The 16,588-nt window shown below is 44.7% G+C and overlaps 1 protein-coding gene across 5 annotated transcripts in view; it reads right to left on the reverse strand.

The window, feature by feature from the left end:
- The window catches only part of LOC115178308 (alpha-1,6-mannosylglycoprotein 6-beta-N-acetylglucosaminyltransferase B), a 159,942-nt gene that overhangs the window by 32,958 nt on the left and 110,396 nt on the right, over window positions 1–16,588 (reverse strand). For all 5 annotated transcript variants that reach the window (XM_029739428.1, XM_029739426.1, XM_029739425.1 and 2 more), the window contains one exon: window positions 2,181–2,312. In XM_029739428.1, coding sequence (XP_029595288.1) covers window positions 2,181–2,312 — 132 coding nt within the window. The remainder of the gene's footprint in view (window positions 1–2,180; window positions 2,313–16,588) is intronic.

The following is a 16,588-nucleotide window of genomic DNA, read 5'->3' on the forward strand; positions in this document are numbered from 1 at the left end:
ACTATTACGGCCAGTCGGACAAAGTTGTTTGGTCACAAACACACACACACACCATCACACCCTGTTCTGTTTCACCTGTCTGCGTGCTTGTCTCCACCCCCCAGCAGGTGTCTCCCATCTCCCCTCATTATTTCCCTGTGTATTTATACCTGTGTTCTCTGTTTGTCTGTTGCCAGTTTGTTTTGTTCGTCAAGCCGACCAGCGGTTTCCCCTTTGCTCCTGTCTGTTTCTAGTTCCTGTTTTCTAGTTTTCCCGGTTTTGACCATTCTGCCTGCCCTGAGCCTGAGCCTGCCTGCTGTTCTGTACCTTGTCACATTTCACTGGATTACTGACCTCTGCCTGCCCTGAGACTGCCTGCCGTTCTGTACCTTTTGGACTCTGATCTGGTTTACTGACCTCTGCCTGCCCTTGACCTGTCGTTTTGCCTGCCCCCTGTTCTAGTAATAAACCTTTGTTACTTCGACACCATCTGCATCTGGGTCTTCCCTGAAACATGATACACACACACACACACACACAACTAACCTTGTACAACTAACCTTGTGGGGACACATAATTCAGTTCATTTCAAAATCCTATTTTCCCGAACCTTTACCTTAACCCTAACCTTAACCCTGACCCTAACCTTAACCCCAAAACCTAACCTGAAACTTAACGCTAGCTCCTAAACCCTGCACCTCATTCTAACACTAATTCTAACCTTAACCCTAAACCCTCTAGAGATAGGGTTTGATCAACTTGTTGTTTGTTTACTATTCCTGTGGGGACCCCACACGTATAATTAAACACGTGTATACACACACACACACACACACACACACACACACACACACACACACACACACACACACACACACACACACACACACACACACACACACACACACACACACACACACACACACACACACACACACACACACACACACACACACAGAGAGAGAGAGAGAGAGAGAGTCTGCTGGGTGGATTTCAGGGTTTACTTACCATGCTCTTGTGCTCAAACACACACACGAACGTATACACAGAGCGATAGCGAGAGCTGCTGGGATAGGGATAATTTAACCAGAGCATCGGGCCCACTTCTCATGCTCTTACCTCATGCCAAAATGCATACACACACGCACGCATACCAAAACTCTCTCATCCCTCATTCATATCTGGATTTAAAAAATACATGGCGTGGGCATCGGCTGTTATCTGGTGTCAGTTTGAGTCAAGAGGCCTGCCACTCTTCCATTTGCGCTCTCTCCCTCTCCTTCTATCGTTCTTCCCCTCCATCTCGCTCCCTCATTCTCTCAGCGCCTCCCTACGATTGATAGTTAACCTCAACGCAGAACCCAACCGGTACAACAGTAATAAGAAGCTGTTGGCAGCTGGGCTGGTGCATACTGCATATAGAAGATGAGCTGGTATGAGCCTTGTGCTGTATGCGTTCTGGTTGGTGCTGTTTGTTGCCGTGCAGAAAAGTCTGCCAATGGTGTGTGTCAGATAGACTGAACATGTGTGTGTGTATGGGTCTGCCTCTAAACATGTGTCAAATCAAATCAATGTATTTGTCACATGCGTCGAATACAAGTGTAGACTTTACCGTGAAACAGTTACTTATGAGCCCTTTCTCAACAATGCAGTTAAAATGTAAGAAAATGTATGTGTCTTTTGCTGTTGTCTATGTGTGCGTTTGTGTTTCTCTGAATTCATTTATGCCTGTGTGGACTTCAAAAGGAAGACCTGTCATGTAATCCTCAGTGGATGGAGAGAGTGTGTATTGATACTGCTGTGGTGCTGTCCTTTTGTATTGATGCCTCCCCCTCCCCTTCCATCATAAGATTAGACAGAACTGACAGTCTGGCCGGAGACTGAGGGATGTTTTACTGACCTATAAGGGATTCATTAACTGTGTGAGTTACGAGCAGATAGACACGTCAGTAGCAGTGCACCTAACAAGCAGCCCTAATGGACTCATAAAACACAGGCCGTAAACCTTAGCTATGACATCACACTGACACATGTATATTATACACCCCCTGGCACGTACGTGCACACGCAAACACACACACACACACACACACACACACACACACACACACACACACACACACACACACACACACACACACACACACACACACACACACACACACACACACACATACACACACACACACACACACACATACTTGTGTCGCTTGAGCGAGAGCCCCATGTGCTGCTTCATCTGCTGCATGCCGTGGTAGTCTGTGTAGATGAGGTCAAAGGGCAGAGGTCCTGTCAGGGGGCAGCTCCCTCTGCCTGGGGGCACCCCGAGATATCTATGAGACAGAAACACACAGAGCAGAGGTTACATGAACTACTGTATGGTTCAAACACACAGAGCAGAGGTTACATGAACTACTGTATGGTTCAAACACACAGAGCAGAGGTTACCTTAACTACTGTATGGTTCAAACACACAGCACACAGACAGAGCAGAGGTCACATGAACTACTGTATGGTTGAAACACACAGCACACAGACAGAGCAGAGGTTACATTAACTATGGTTTCCATGGACCAGTTGGCTGGAGAAGGTTATTAGATTTAAATGTGTTATTGTCACATACACCGGATAGGTGCAGTGAAAAGCGTTGTTTTACAGGGTCAGCCATAGTAGTACGGCGTCCCTGGAGAAAATTAGGATGAAGTGCCTTGCTCAAGGGCACATCGACCAATTGTCAGCTCGGGTATTGGAACCAGCTTTAACGGCAAGGCTACCTGCTGCCCTGTTTGAGTTTTCACTGACCACATGACTGTGACCAGGTCACCACAACCCTGACCAGGAAACACTGTGCCCTGGACTGTAGGGTCAAAAGTCGATCCTGGTCAGGTCAAAACACCTTCGGTCCCGTACTGCATTCACTATAAGTCACTTTAAATAAACCTCCATCTCATTATCGTACTATGACGAGAGAAACGTTGAAGCCGCTTCCAAGCCGCCGAGCATTAGAGAAACACAATGAAACATCAATCAATCAACTCGGTCAAAAGACAGCGCTGCGTTGATGGTGGGGGCGAAGCACCGTTCAGTAGTGTGATCCAAACTGTATGACTAGCAGATGGCCAAAACAGTGAGCGGGCAACAGCATCAGAAAAAGAGGGAGATCTACACATCAAACAGTCAAAGGGGCACCGACTGGGAGAAATGTGTCCGTTTCAGAGATGAGAGGAGCGAGGGAGAGGACGAAAGAGGAGTGTGTGTCAGAGAGAGAGAGAGAGAGAGAGAGACGCAGAGAGACTCCCTGCCAGTTGATGGTTTTGTTTTTGCATTATTAAGGAAGAGGTAGTGTTCGCTGGAGCCTGTGAGAGAGAGAATGTGTGTGTCTGTGTGTCAGTGTGTGTGTGTGTGTGTGTGTGTGTGTGTGTGTGTGTGTGTGTGTGTGTGTGTGCAGTCTACTTCTGTGTGTGTGTGTGTGTGTGTGTGTGTGTGTGTGTGTGTGTGTGTGTGTGTGTGTGTGTGTGTGTGTGTGTGTGTGTGTGTGTGTGCAGTCTACTTCTGTGTGTCAGTGTGTATGTGCGTGTGTGTGCGGTCTACTTCTGTGTGTCAGTGTGTATGTGCGTGTGTGTGCGGTCTACTTCTGCGAGTCAGTGTGTGTGTCTCTCACACACATGCTCTCTCCACAGTACAGTGATCCTCCCATTGATTCCCCCACAACATTCCAAACTCCTTACCAGCTAAAAATAAAGGGAATCTACCGCAACCCTAAACTCTTGCCTTCACTGATTTCTGCTATACCCCACTGGGCGGAACGAATCTCCCATGTTTCTCATGTATTTTCCCTCATCAATTTCCACTGTATCCACTTCCTCCTACTAGAAGGGGAAGAAGTAGAGACCACTCCTGGGACAACAGGGCTGTGTCTGCTATCACTCCCGTCACTTGAATCCATTTTCATTCGCATCGATTGGCTAAAACCTCGGACTTACCGTGCCGACCGAGTCCCTATTGGATAGCTGACCTGTGAGTGGTCTGGGTGAGTGGTCTGAGTGTGTGTGTGTGTGTGTGTGTGTGTGTGTGTGTGTGTGTGTGTGTGTGTGTGTGTGTGTGTGTGTGTTGGCCCAGCGTGACAGATGGAGACACAAGGCTAATGGACATGGTGATGGAGGTGGGCTACAGTCAATTTCCTCTCTCTACAGAACACGCTTATGTTTCAGATTTGATTGAGCAGACCCTCTTATCCCGGGGGACTTACAATAAGTGCATTTGGAAAAGGAAGTTGATATGAATGACCGCATACTGTAATACGAGCAAATAAAACACAAACACATTTTAAGTAACAATCACAATGCTAGCATGGAAGAGAGACAGGGAGAGAGAGAGTGTGTCTCCATGCATGTGTGTTTTGGAGCTCAGACAGCGAACACTACACACACACACCCTAGAGAGAGACACACACACACACATATTACCGAAACACACACACACGATACAGACACAGCATGTTCCTCTGGCTAGCTCATCTATTTCCCTACAGACTCAAAGACACCACTGTTGAATATACTATAAACACTGAAGGCTTTAACAAGCCTCTCGCGCAATGCACAGTCCTAACAGCATGTCATGTGTTGGGATGAGAGGGTCATTTGTATAGAGTGAGACAGGAGGCTGATCTGCTGTCTATATCCTACTCTCTCCAGGCCCTGTTATGCAGTAGATATAGTTCTGAGAGCGCTTGTTAGAAAGAGGAGAGGATGTGCGTCTAATACTGTAAGTCTCTGTCTGAGTGAGAGAGGAGATAAGGGTGGCTGACGTGTGTGTGTGTGTGTGTGTGTGTGTGTGTGTGTGTGTGTGTGTGTGTGTGTGTGTGTGTGTGTGTGTGTGTGTGTGTGTGTGTGTGTGTGTGTGTGTGTGTGTGTATGCCTCTGGAATTTGATGGCATTCCTGAAGGAGGTTTCACCGCAGACAAGATGAGCTGCGACTGTCTCCCTCCTCCACCTCTTCACCCACACTCGTCCGCCCGGCCCTGAATGGCAGGATTGAGCCCTTCCCCCATCAAGAATCTCCCTCCCATCCAACCAACATATCCCCCAACTCTCTCTGTCCTTCACATCGCTCACACTCCCATGTAGCCTATTTCACATAACAACCAAAGAAAAATAAACCAACATTTTGTCAGAGTATGAGCCTAATGGAAGACAGTGGCAATCTCTAGGGGAGGCTTTTACTGTATAAAGTATTAAGATATGAAAGAGCATAAGCTTTAAGCTTTAATAATACATTATATAAGGCTGGTGGTACTGAGCCACATAGGAGCGTCTCTATGTAGTGGGGTACACTTTGTTGAGCATAATGTGTGGTGTGTGGGGGGAGGCTGTGTGTTTGTATGTGTGTTGACAGTGTGTGTGTACAGTGTGTGTGCGTGTGTGTGTGTGTGTGTGCGTGTGTGTGTGTGTGTGTGTGTGTGTGTGTGTGTGTGTGTGTGTGTGTCTACACGTCTGTGCAGTAGAGTGGAACTTCTGTTTGTTTTGTTGTGTGGGGGTAAAGGTGAACTCTATCCTCCAGACTGGTTTGAGAACAGATGTACATCATAACAGTTTTATTGAGAAAATAGGAAAGATGTATAAAAGATGTGATGGCTATGGTTGCTAAGCATCTGCACCTGTTCTTTTGAGGCAGTAAAAGACTGCCCCTCCCTTTGAGTTGTATTGCCTCGATATTCAAATAATAGGTGAAAACATCGCAGCAAATCAGACGCTAAGTAAGTGGCATAGGAAATAGAGGGCCTGCATCCCAAATTGTACCCTATTCCCTATACGCTGCACTACTTTTGACCAGAGCCCTATGGGCCCGGGTCAAAAGTAGTGCACTAAAAAGGGAATAGGGTGCCATTTGGGAGACATACTGGGCGATTTACAGGAAGCAGAGCAGACAGCGTGTGAGGGCGGCAGGCCTCAATCAAACTAGATGATTTATGAATCAAATCAATCCTGCATTACACTCTGATTCCATTTCCTGTCGTCTGCATTATCAGTCAAACCTGAACAAACTGTTAATGATGAATATCATATATCATAATATGACACATCCACAACGCATTGAGAAACGGCTCCTGTCGGCTACAGAGCTGTGATCCTTTCTCATTACGCTCCGCAGGACTTCAATCAAGCATTTGTTAGCCCTAAGATGGCTATCTGTCTCCAATATATCCCATCCATAATCACCTACCCAGGAGGAAACTGGAGACGTGTGACGTAGACAAAATGGCCGCCATGGCGCTAATCACGCTAACACTAACTGCCCTCAGAACCAATGCAAACCAAATCAATACAGTCAACGTTGTAAGCCATCACTTAGAGCCAGTTAACACAAAGCAGAGCAACAGACTTTAATACTTGTTTTTCATTTAGAAAGCCTAGCTTTTTTTCTTGTTTTATTCCCTCGTTTCTTGGCAGCCGTTTAGCCCGTCAACGCCACTGCTGTGTGACTAACGTTGTCAGAATTGTGCAAGAGAGGAAACGAGAGGAAAACGAGGGAGTCATTTGATTCATTTCTCCACCCCAAACCCCCCTAGAAATTGGGTGACCCCCTTACCCATACCCATTATGATTCCAGGATGACACAGTGAGCGACTGGCATTGCCAGGGTTGTTTGTGTAGAGCGGACATGTCGGTGGCCATGTGGTTTGAGCAACGAAAAGCGAGGGACACAAACACACTCGTTTAAAATGAAATGGCAGAGGGCCAGGACACACATGTCCAATGACACTCAGGGGCACAGTGGTGCCCAATTGTCCAGTGTCCTCCTTTTCTCTGGGCTGGAGTCCAATCAGCAAGCCCCTATGAACGCACACTGTGACCACATAGCAGGCCTATGTGAAGACGGGAGTGAGTTCGGCTTTGGTGGATACAGATAGGGGTAATATGGATCTGATGCTCATGATCACTATTCTGTGAGAATTCAAGGTCCCCCCATGTCTACAGAGGTCAAACATCTCTCAGTACATATAAAATCTTGGAAAACATCTACATTATGTGAATTAAGATGGGGGTTGCTCTCTCTCTCTCTTTCTGTCTCTCTCTAAGCGGCCTATTCTCCTCTTCCTCTGTACTCAAAGAAGAAAGGGATATGGGTGTGTGTGTGTGAGTGTCCCCAGCTTTGTGTGTGAGGTTGTCAGCTGGCTAAGCGTCTGTGCAGGGTGAAGGGTCTCCTACCACAGTGGCAGCAGCTCAGGGTGATGAGATGAGCCATGGGTGGGTGTGTGTGTGTGTGTGTGTATGAGAGAGAGAGTGTGTGTATGTGTGTGTGACTGTTTGTGCGAGCGACCGTGTCTGTGTCTGTGCATGTGTGAGCAGCAGCAGGGGCCAGGGGCGCTCCCATCAGGCCTGTCAGCAAGCTGTCATATCGTCCCCTTGGCTGACTAGAGGACAGGGTCACGCGGGGGGGGGGGGGGGGAGTGGCCATGAAAGTCTGACTGTGACAGCACTGTGGTATATTGGGCTTTAATGTATAGACAGCCAGACGTGTGTGTAGGTGTGCGCGCCTGCGTATGTGTGTCGCATGTTCTCTCTCTCTCTCTCTCTCTCACACACACATGCAGGCCCTGTAGGGACAAGCAGGCGGATGCTGGAGCAGATGATTAGATGATTACATGGATGGTTTGAGTGTCTGATTGCTGCTCTGCTGTGTCTTCCCTCCCCTGATGGAGGGTGTGATGAAACTGGATGTTGTGGAACAAATCAGTGAAATGACACGCTGCTAATTAGTGCTAGTTTATGCCTTGTGTGTGTGTGTGTGTGTGCACCCGTGCATGCTTGTATGTTTATGTGTGTGTGCACTCGTGCATGCTTGTATGTTTATGTGTGTGTGCGCCGGATGCATGTGTGTATCTCACTGCTCTCAAGTGTGTGTGTGTGTGTGTGTGTGTGTGTGTGTGTGTGTGCGTGCGTGCGTGCGCATGCATGCGTGCGCGTGCGTGCGCGTGTTTCTCACACAGCTCCAAACATCCAGTTAATCCCAGCTCTGAGCCATGACAGTGTGTCTGAGATAAGGGAGATGCTAAAGCCATTAACTCCAGCCAGAGGAGAAAGAGAGGAGTGATAGATGAATCAAAGAGAGGAGAGGAAAGAGGGGAAACCTTCTCCGCCTCCTCTGTCAGAGGGAGTGAAGGGGTAAACTGTCTGCCTGGTTCCTAGAGTAACAGAAAAGGCGAGAGAAAGGGAGGGAGGGAGGAGAGAAAGAGAATGGTGGAGACAGCAATACAGAGAGACAGGGAAGGGAAAAGGGAAAGGGGGATACTTAGTCAGTTAGTCAGGACAACTGAATGCGTTCAACTGAAATGTGTCTTCTGCATTTAACCCAACCCCTCTGAATCAGAGAGGTGCGGAGGGCCACCTTCATCAACGTCCACGTCATTGGGAAAGAGAGAAAGAGGGATGAAAATGAGCTCACTTGGATTAATGATAATGGCAAGTGAGGTGGAGGTAGAGCGAGGGTGAGACGGAAAGGAAAAACAAGTTAGAGAGACACCTTTCTCGTCTGCTGGGGTTCCGGTCGGTCCTCTGGGCATGTGATTGTCCCTCTCTCTTCCACGCTCTCTCTCACCCCTCCAACACTCCTTCCTCCACAAACAGACCTTTTCTCTCTCTCCTCTGACAGCTTACTAATGAGAGACCTGACACACTGAGACCGATAGTGAGGGAGACTGTTCTGACTGAGCTCAGCGTTCCTCCTGCATATGCATGCATCCATCTATAATGATCCTGCTTCTGCTTTATCTCCACTTTGGCTAAGCACTGTTTTACACGTCAGCAAATCCAGTTGTTTCACTAAAATTCACATTAAATTATGACGAATAAGCCTCTCCATTGGTTGTGAAAGGGGAGAGAACACACACACACACACTGGTGTATACACACACACACACACACACACACACACACACACACACACACACACACACACACACACACAACTGGTGTATATACACACACACACACACATTTGTGAATATATGCACGTTCAGTTACACGTGCACAGACACACACACACACACACACACACACACACACACACACACACACACACACACACACACACAGCTCGGCTGCTGACAGGGCACTGTACAAACAAGAGTAATAATTACTATATATTGATTGGTGATGGAGAGAGAGAGTGATTATATAAACCAGTAGACTGGTTGGAGAGTGGAATTATACTGGCCTGGGTCTGAGATAAGCCCTCGAGAATCCCATGTCGACACACAACTGGTGAATAGGCCGAGGGTGAGGATCAAATATTTGTGGAAAGGCTATGCACTTTAGCCAGCAAGTATAGGGGTGGTGGTGAAGAACAGGCACAACATACAAAACACGCTGTATTCTATTACTAGGGGGATGGGAGTTATTCCTGAACACAAGCATGAGCAAGAAAAACTGGGTCATTAGATATTTCATACAGCACATTCTGTACACTGACAGATACATCCAACATGGTAAACATGCCAATTTCCCCTTTTAGGTTATCTGAAGAGTGGAAAGAGGAGAGTCATTACTGCACCAATCTAATACAAAAGCACAAACTGCCATTATGTTCTGCATCTTTGTCTCACATGATTCAATTACAGCCTCCTCAGTTAGCTGCACAAACAAGAGAGAGAAAAAGATTGAGAAAGATAAATAAATAGGGAGTGAAAGGAAGACAGAGACACGTACTGTACAAAAAAGTTCAAAATAAAGAGAGAGAAATAATGGGAAAGAAAGAGAGGGCGATGTATTTCCTCTTAGTAAAATCAACCCCTCATCCCACTCAACTTCATTTCAAGCCTGGCTGCACCAAAATGGGCCAATTTGCCCCTAGTGAGGATAAAGAAAACTCTAGCCCTAGTTTGACCTGATTTTGAAGGACCTTTTCTCTCCAAGCCAATGGAAAATATGGAACATCGTCATTATCCATCATTAGTTTTCAGAAGTAAAATTAAATTGAAATGACAATATTTCAATTTTCGTGGCGGTGAGCAGAAAAGACGGAACGACCCTCCAGGAGCGACGGGAAGGAAGGCACCATTCCGGATTCGGTATTCCGAAGGTAATGGTATGTCAAATTAAGTGCCAATTATTCAGTTATTATCTGCCATAGGGCAGTCGTCTGAATGGATGGTTATGGGGCTATCATGCTAGCTCACATTGAGGTATGTGACCATTTAAACTTGAATGACGTGCCCAAAGTAAACTGCCTGTTGCTCAGGCCCTGAAGCCAGGATATGCATGTAATTGGTACCATTGGAAATAATACACTTTGAAGTTTGTAGAAATGTTAAAATAATGTAGGAGAATATAACGCAATAGATATGGTAGGAGAAAATCCAAAGAAAAACCAAACAGAATTCTTTTTTTTTGAGAGACCATCCTCTTAGAAATGCAAGAGAAAGGTCATATTGTAAATTAGCTCCCTGCAATTCTTATGGCTTCCACGTGATGTCAGAAGTCTATGTTCAAGGTTTCAGGCTTGTAACTTCAAAAACGAATAGTAGAAGGACACAGTCTTGGAAATCCGTGTTTGCGAGTGCCGTGAAGAAATTACTGACCTGCTAAAATCGGTTTCCTTTTGAACGTACTTATTTCCGAAATAAATATTATAGTTTGATTACATTTTAAGTTATCTGAGGAGTAAATAGATATGCATTTTGAGTTGTTGAAACAAAGTTTAGGGGTAGATTTTCGGATTCCTTTCTCTGCAAGTTGAACGAGTGGATTACTCATATCGATGGTGCCAACTAAACTGACTTTTCGGGATATAAAGAAGGATTTTATCTTACAAAACGACACAACATGTTATAGCTGGGACCCTTTGGATGACAAATCAGAGAAAGATTTTCAAAAAGTAAGTGAATATTTCATCTTTATATGTGAATGTATGAAACCTGTGCCGGTGGAAAAATATTTTAATGTGGGACGCCGTCCTCAAACAATCACATGGCATGTTTTTGCTGTAATAGTTGCTGTAAATCGGACAGTGTAGTTAGATTAACAAGAATTTAAGCTTTCAGCCAATCTAAGACACTTATATGTACCTAAATGTTTAAAATCCCTAATATTTATTAGAATTTATTTGAATTGCGCGCCCTCCAGTTTCACCGGAAGTTGTCTCGCTAGCGGGACCCCGATCCTTAAGAAGTTCACATTTACAATCAGCTACACTTCCTAATCCTAACTTTGACCATTTGGAAGAAACTCTTAACTGATCTCAGATCAGTGTCTATGGGGCAACTTATGTGATTTTGACAGCAGGGCAGCCTTTACTTCTCTGTACCCAATTAGTGTCTAGAGCCAGCTGTAGCAGCAGTTGCACTGTCTGAGCTTTTAAATGAGTGGGGTTTGATGTAACTGGCCTTTAGAAGGGATCTCTGTTCCCTTTAGCTATGGCTGTAGCTCTAGCACAGCACCACAGGACTCCACAGAAGCACTTTACACATAACTCATCATTGATTTGGCAGGACTGAAATCTCATCCTTTCTTGCTCTATCTTATCGAATTTCTCTCTCACCAGCTCACCCCTTATATCCTTCTCGCTATATACCTCTCTTTCTCTTTTTCAATCCTTCGTTTCCCTCCCTTTCTCTTTCAACCCCCCCCCCCTCGTCTAGGTTCAGAGACTGCATGGCTTTTTCGCTCTCCTTCTCCTTCTTCTCTCTCTCGTGTGCACTCTCTCTCTCTCCTCCCTCCGGCCCCCTCTCTTTTCCGTCAGTTGAGAAATACAGCCCTGTGAGAAGCAGGCGTTTGATGAATGGCACTACTACTGATCTCCCTGGTTTCTGCAGCGCTCGCCATGTCTGCAGGCGCCTAGAACCTGTTCACCACCAGGCCCTCGCTGCCCGGTCTGGGAGAGAGAGATGAGCGAGAGAAAGACAGAGATACAAAGACAGAGCGATAGACAGAGAGACAGAGGGAGAGAGAGACACAGACAGAGAGAGAGAGCGAAAGACAGAGAGAGAGGGAGAGAGAGAGAAAGAGAAAATACAAGATCTTGCTATGGCCAATAACATCCCTGTTAGTGAGAGTTACCATGATAATCCATTCACCTAACAGGTGTGGCATATCAAGAAGCTGATTAAACCGCATAATCCTTACACAGGTGCACCTTGTGCTGGGGACAATAAAAGCCCCCTCTAAAATGTGTAGTTTTGTCACACAACACAATCCCACAGATGTGTCAAGTTTTGAGGGAGTGTGGAATTGGCATGCTGACTGCAGGAATGTCCACCAGAGCTGTTGACGGCAAGTGGTACCGGATTGCAAAGTCTAGGTCTAAAAGGCTCCTTAACAGCTTCTACTCCCAAGCCATTAGACTTCTGAACAATTAATCAAATGTCCACCCGGACTGTTTGCATTGACCCCCTCCACCCCACCCCCTTTGTTTTTACCTCGACTGACCTGTACCCCTGCACATTGACTCAGTACCGGTACCCCCTGTATATAGCCTCGTTATTGTTATTTTATTGTGTTTATGGTCTACACCTGTGTATTTGGCGCATGTGACAAATACAATTTGATTTAATTTGATTTAATTCTCTACCATGAGCCGCCTCACTTACTGAACGTCGTTTTAGAGAATTTGGCAGTACGTCCAACCGGCCTCACAACCGCAGACCATGTGTACCAACGCCAGCCCAGGACCTCCATATATGGCTTCTTCACCTGCGGGATGGTCTGCAATGAGCCACACGGACAACTGATGAAACTGAGGAGTAATAAAGTCTGTAATAAAGTCCTTTTGCGGGGAAAAGCGAATTCTGATTGGCTGGCCCTGGCTCCCCAGTGGGTGGGCCTATGTCCTCCCAGGCCCACCCATGGCTGCGCTCCTGCCCAGTCATGTGGAATCCATAGATTAGGGTCTAATTTATTTATTTCAATTGACTGATTTCCTTATATGAACAGTAACTCAGTAAAATCATTGAAATTGTTGCATTTTGCTTTTATATTTTTGTTCTGAACCCAAAGAGAGGAAGGATTATGAGAGAGAGAGAGAGTGAAAGGAAGAAAGACAAAGAAATAACAATATATATCAATCGATCCCAGAGCCAACAACTAGCCCCTGAAAATTACAAGATTATGCTCTAATACTGTTATTGCATCAAATGGTTGTTTTATTCAACAGAATAAAGGGTTGTTAGAACGCTCATCTGTGTGTGTTCTACTGAGGATGGGCCTCTGGAAGATTTACCATGTCTTTGGGTGATACCGCATTCCAGAGCATGAGTTAATGTTTCTGTTCTTTAAGGTACCAGGGAGAGATGACTCCAGAGCCAGACCCCGGTCCATACACAATGAGATACTGTCTGCTGTGAATTATAAGTATCTTTCATACTAATCTTAACCTTGTGACCCATTCCATACATCTCTTGTTTGTCATGTAGCCTGAAGGGGGTGTATCTTGGCTATAAAATACCGTTGTACCTGAGGGTGATTCGTCGACCAGCCATCATTAACGTAGAGCACTCAATCGATTCCCTTTATATGTGTGTGTTGTATTGACCTGCTCCCTTATTAATAAGTGAATAAAGATTTAGTTTAAGTATAACTCTGACTTGTGTGATAAGTTTGTCTCTCCTCATTTGATAGTAAAGAAATTAACCACAACATTTGGCGACGGGGATGTGAATCTTCACTTGGTGACCGCTCCTGACGACCTGGGTAAATCGTGCACGAGGGATCTCTCATACTTGGGATCTCAGGGAGATCACACTTCGGGAATGGAGCAGATGGACCAACCCATGATCTGAGAGGCAACGAGCCTAGCGGATACCACATCTCAAACGTAGTTTTTTTTTAAAGAAAGAGGTGAGCGAAACACGCAAAGTCGAGTTTTTAAGAAAAGCCTCTGTTACGTAGACTCTGAGTGTGTATTCCTGTGTGAGGGGGGCACCTTGGAGGCGTAAACAGGGCCTAGTCAGTGGAGGATGATCTGAGAGTTAGTCGACTCGAAGACACCTATCATTGGTCGGTTGCGGGCGGCCTAGAGCCGTCCTGACACTGAATTGATCACAGTGGGGATTGGTGCGGTCTGTAGGGGTGAGGGGCCAGGGTGACTGTGGGTTCTGTGTGAAACACGGTACCTGGTGAAACCCTATTGGAAGAAGGACCTCATTCTGAAAAGTGTCTGTGTGACTAAGTGACCCTCAGAAGTGGTGAATTCCAATTATTTGAAATGTGCTAGCCAGGTATGCCCTGGGTTTGGTCCTTTAGCGTTAAACATCTAGAATCTGTGTGAACTAGATGAAAACTAGAATCTGTGTGAACTAGATGAAAACTAGAATATGTGTGAACTAGATGAAAACTAGAATATGTGTGAACTAGTTAAGATCATTTATGATATAGTATAAGATAGTAAGTTGCACCTGTAATTGTTTTAAACCTGTACCCCAATTTAGAAGTATTGAAAGATGTACATGTATGAGTTGCATTATCCTAGGAACTAACCATGAGATATAAATTAGAAAATATTCCTGCTGGTTAAAACAAATATATATTGTTGAAAAACAACTAATTGATTATCTATGTTTGGGAATAGCATTGTGTGAATGTGATGAGAGTTGTGTGTGTGTAAATAACATTTGCATAATAAGATGATTGAAATGTGGTTAATAAGTGTTGATATAACGTTATCTTGGGGTTCCGTTCCTTCACTGCCCATCATAGAATATCACAGGGTGGTCTTGAGAGCGGGATGATATTTTAGAAAGCAGCGGAAGGTCTATAGTTCCTGGGAGGCTTGATTTTTGCCGTGGTTTCTGGGAGGCTAGCGAACCATTGAGGATCCCATGACGGGCCAGTCATTGTCCGGGAAACAAACTTTTATTTTTTGGGTTCCGCTGGGAGTATGCTTTGAAGTCTGGGCAATTGTCTCAGAAACTGGTTGGAGTGTGTCCACTTTAGGAACTTCTTCAGGCTAGGGTCTATTTTTCTCCACTTCCTGTCTGACTGACGTGCCCAAAGTAAACTGCCTGTTACTCAGGCCCAGAAGCCAGGATATGCATATAATTGGTACCATTGGATAGAAAACACTTTGAAGTTTGGAGAAATGTTAAAATAATGTATGAGACTATAACACAATTGATATGGTAGGAGAAAATCCTTATCAGCTCTTTCAATGGAAAGCTATGGGTCCTATGCAATTCCAGCTCCCAGATTGCAATTCCTATGGCTTCCACTAGATGTCAACAGTCTTTGATCAAGGTTTCAGCCTTGTTTCTTCCCAAACGAGGAAGAATTTTGAGTTTTGGTACAGGGAGTCAGAGTTGGAAATCAGTCTGTGCGCGCGCGATGAAGAGGACGCGCACTTGCTACTTTAGCTTTTCTATTGAACATACTTCTTTCTGTATAAAATATTATAGTTTAATTACATTTTAGTGTACCTGAGGATTAAATAGAAACATATTTTGACTTGTTTTAAAGTTTAGGGGTAGATTTTCAGATTCCTTTCTCTGCAAGTTGAACGAGTGGATTACTCAAATTCAAGGATTTTATCTAACAAAACGACCATGCAATTTGTAGCTGGGACCCTTGGGATTGTAAATCAGAGGAAGATTTTCAAAAAGTAAGTGAATATTTAATCGCTATTTGTGATTTTACGAAGCCTGTGCTGGTTGAAAACTATTTTGGTGTGGGGCGCCATCCTCAAACAATCGCATGGCATGCTTTCACTGTAAAGCCCATTGTAAATCGGACAATGCAGTTATATTAACAAGAATTGAAGCTTTTAACCGATATAAGACACTTGTATGTACATAGATGTTTAATATCCATAATTTTTTGATTATTTATTTGGATTGCGCTCCCTCCAATTTCACCGGAAGTTGTCGACATGGGACGCCTAGCCCTAAGAAGTTTTTAACTTACCCTAACGATGTAACTATAAAACGCTTATTGGATTTTCTCCATCCGGGTACTACGTTTGAAATAAAACTGCCCTTAAGGCCTGAAAATTAGGTTTTTTCCACCCAGTATGAGAGGAGTTGCTATATTTGTTGAATAAACCTTTTTCCATAAAGTTTGAGCGAATTAAGGTGGAATCTCTACGTCATTTATAACGTCATAGAAAGCCTAGGGTATCCATCAAACTAATGATCATTTTGGGATTAATGTGATGCTGTAAAGTAATTGAAATATGTTGCATGAGAAAACATAATCTGCTTTTATTTAAAAGCGCAAGATCTGTTTCCTAGTCAATGAATGTCGATTTAACTCCTTGATTGCTAATCTATTCCTTTTGCGCATGTGAGAATCTCTGCGGAGAAACACTTGGACCTTTAATTGAGGCTATTTTCTGGGAATTGTGTCGTTATTATGTGCCAGATGTTATGACTACAGACAATTGTAATTGGGTTATTTGTGGGGTTTCTTCGTCATTTCAATAGCATTGGGTCTATGGTATTGACTCAAATCTGGGTTTCTGATTGTAATTCAACTATTGGTATGTTATGCCTGGACGGATACTGCCGCTAGTGTTTGTTTGAACGTTTTAACAGATTGCTTAGTTCAAATTGAAAGGCTAATTTATTCAACATAAATAGCGAGGCGATTTCGATGTAATACGTCGTCTGTTGCCTAAATGGTCT

This window comes from Salmo trutta, chromosome 38, assembly GCF_901001165.1.
Source record: "Salmo trutta chromosome 38, fSalTru1.1, whole genome shotgun sequence".
Taxonomy (NCBI): Eukaryota; Metazoa; Chordata; class Actinopteri; order Salmoniformes; family Salmonidae; genus Salmo; species Salmo trutta.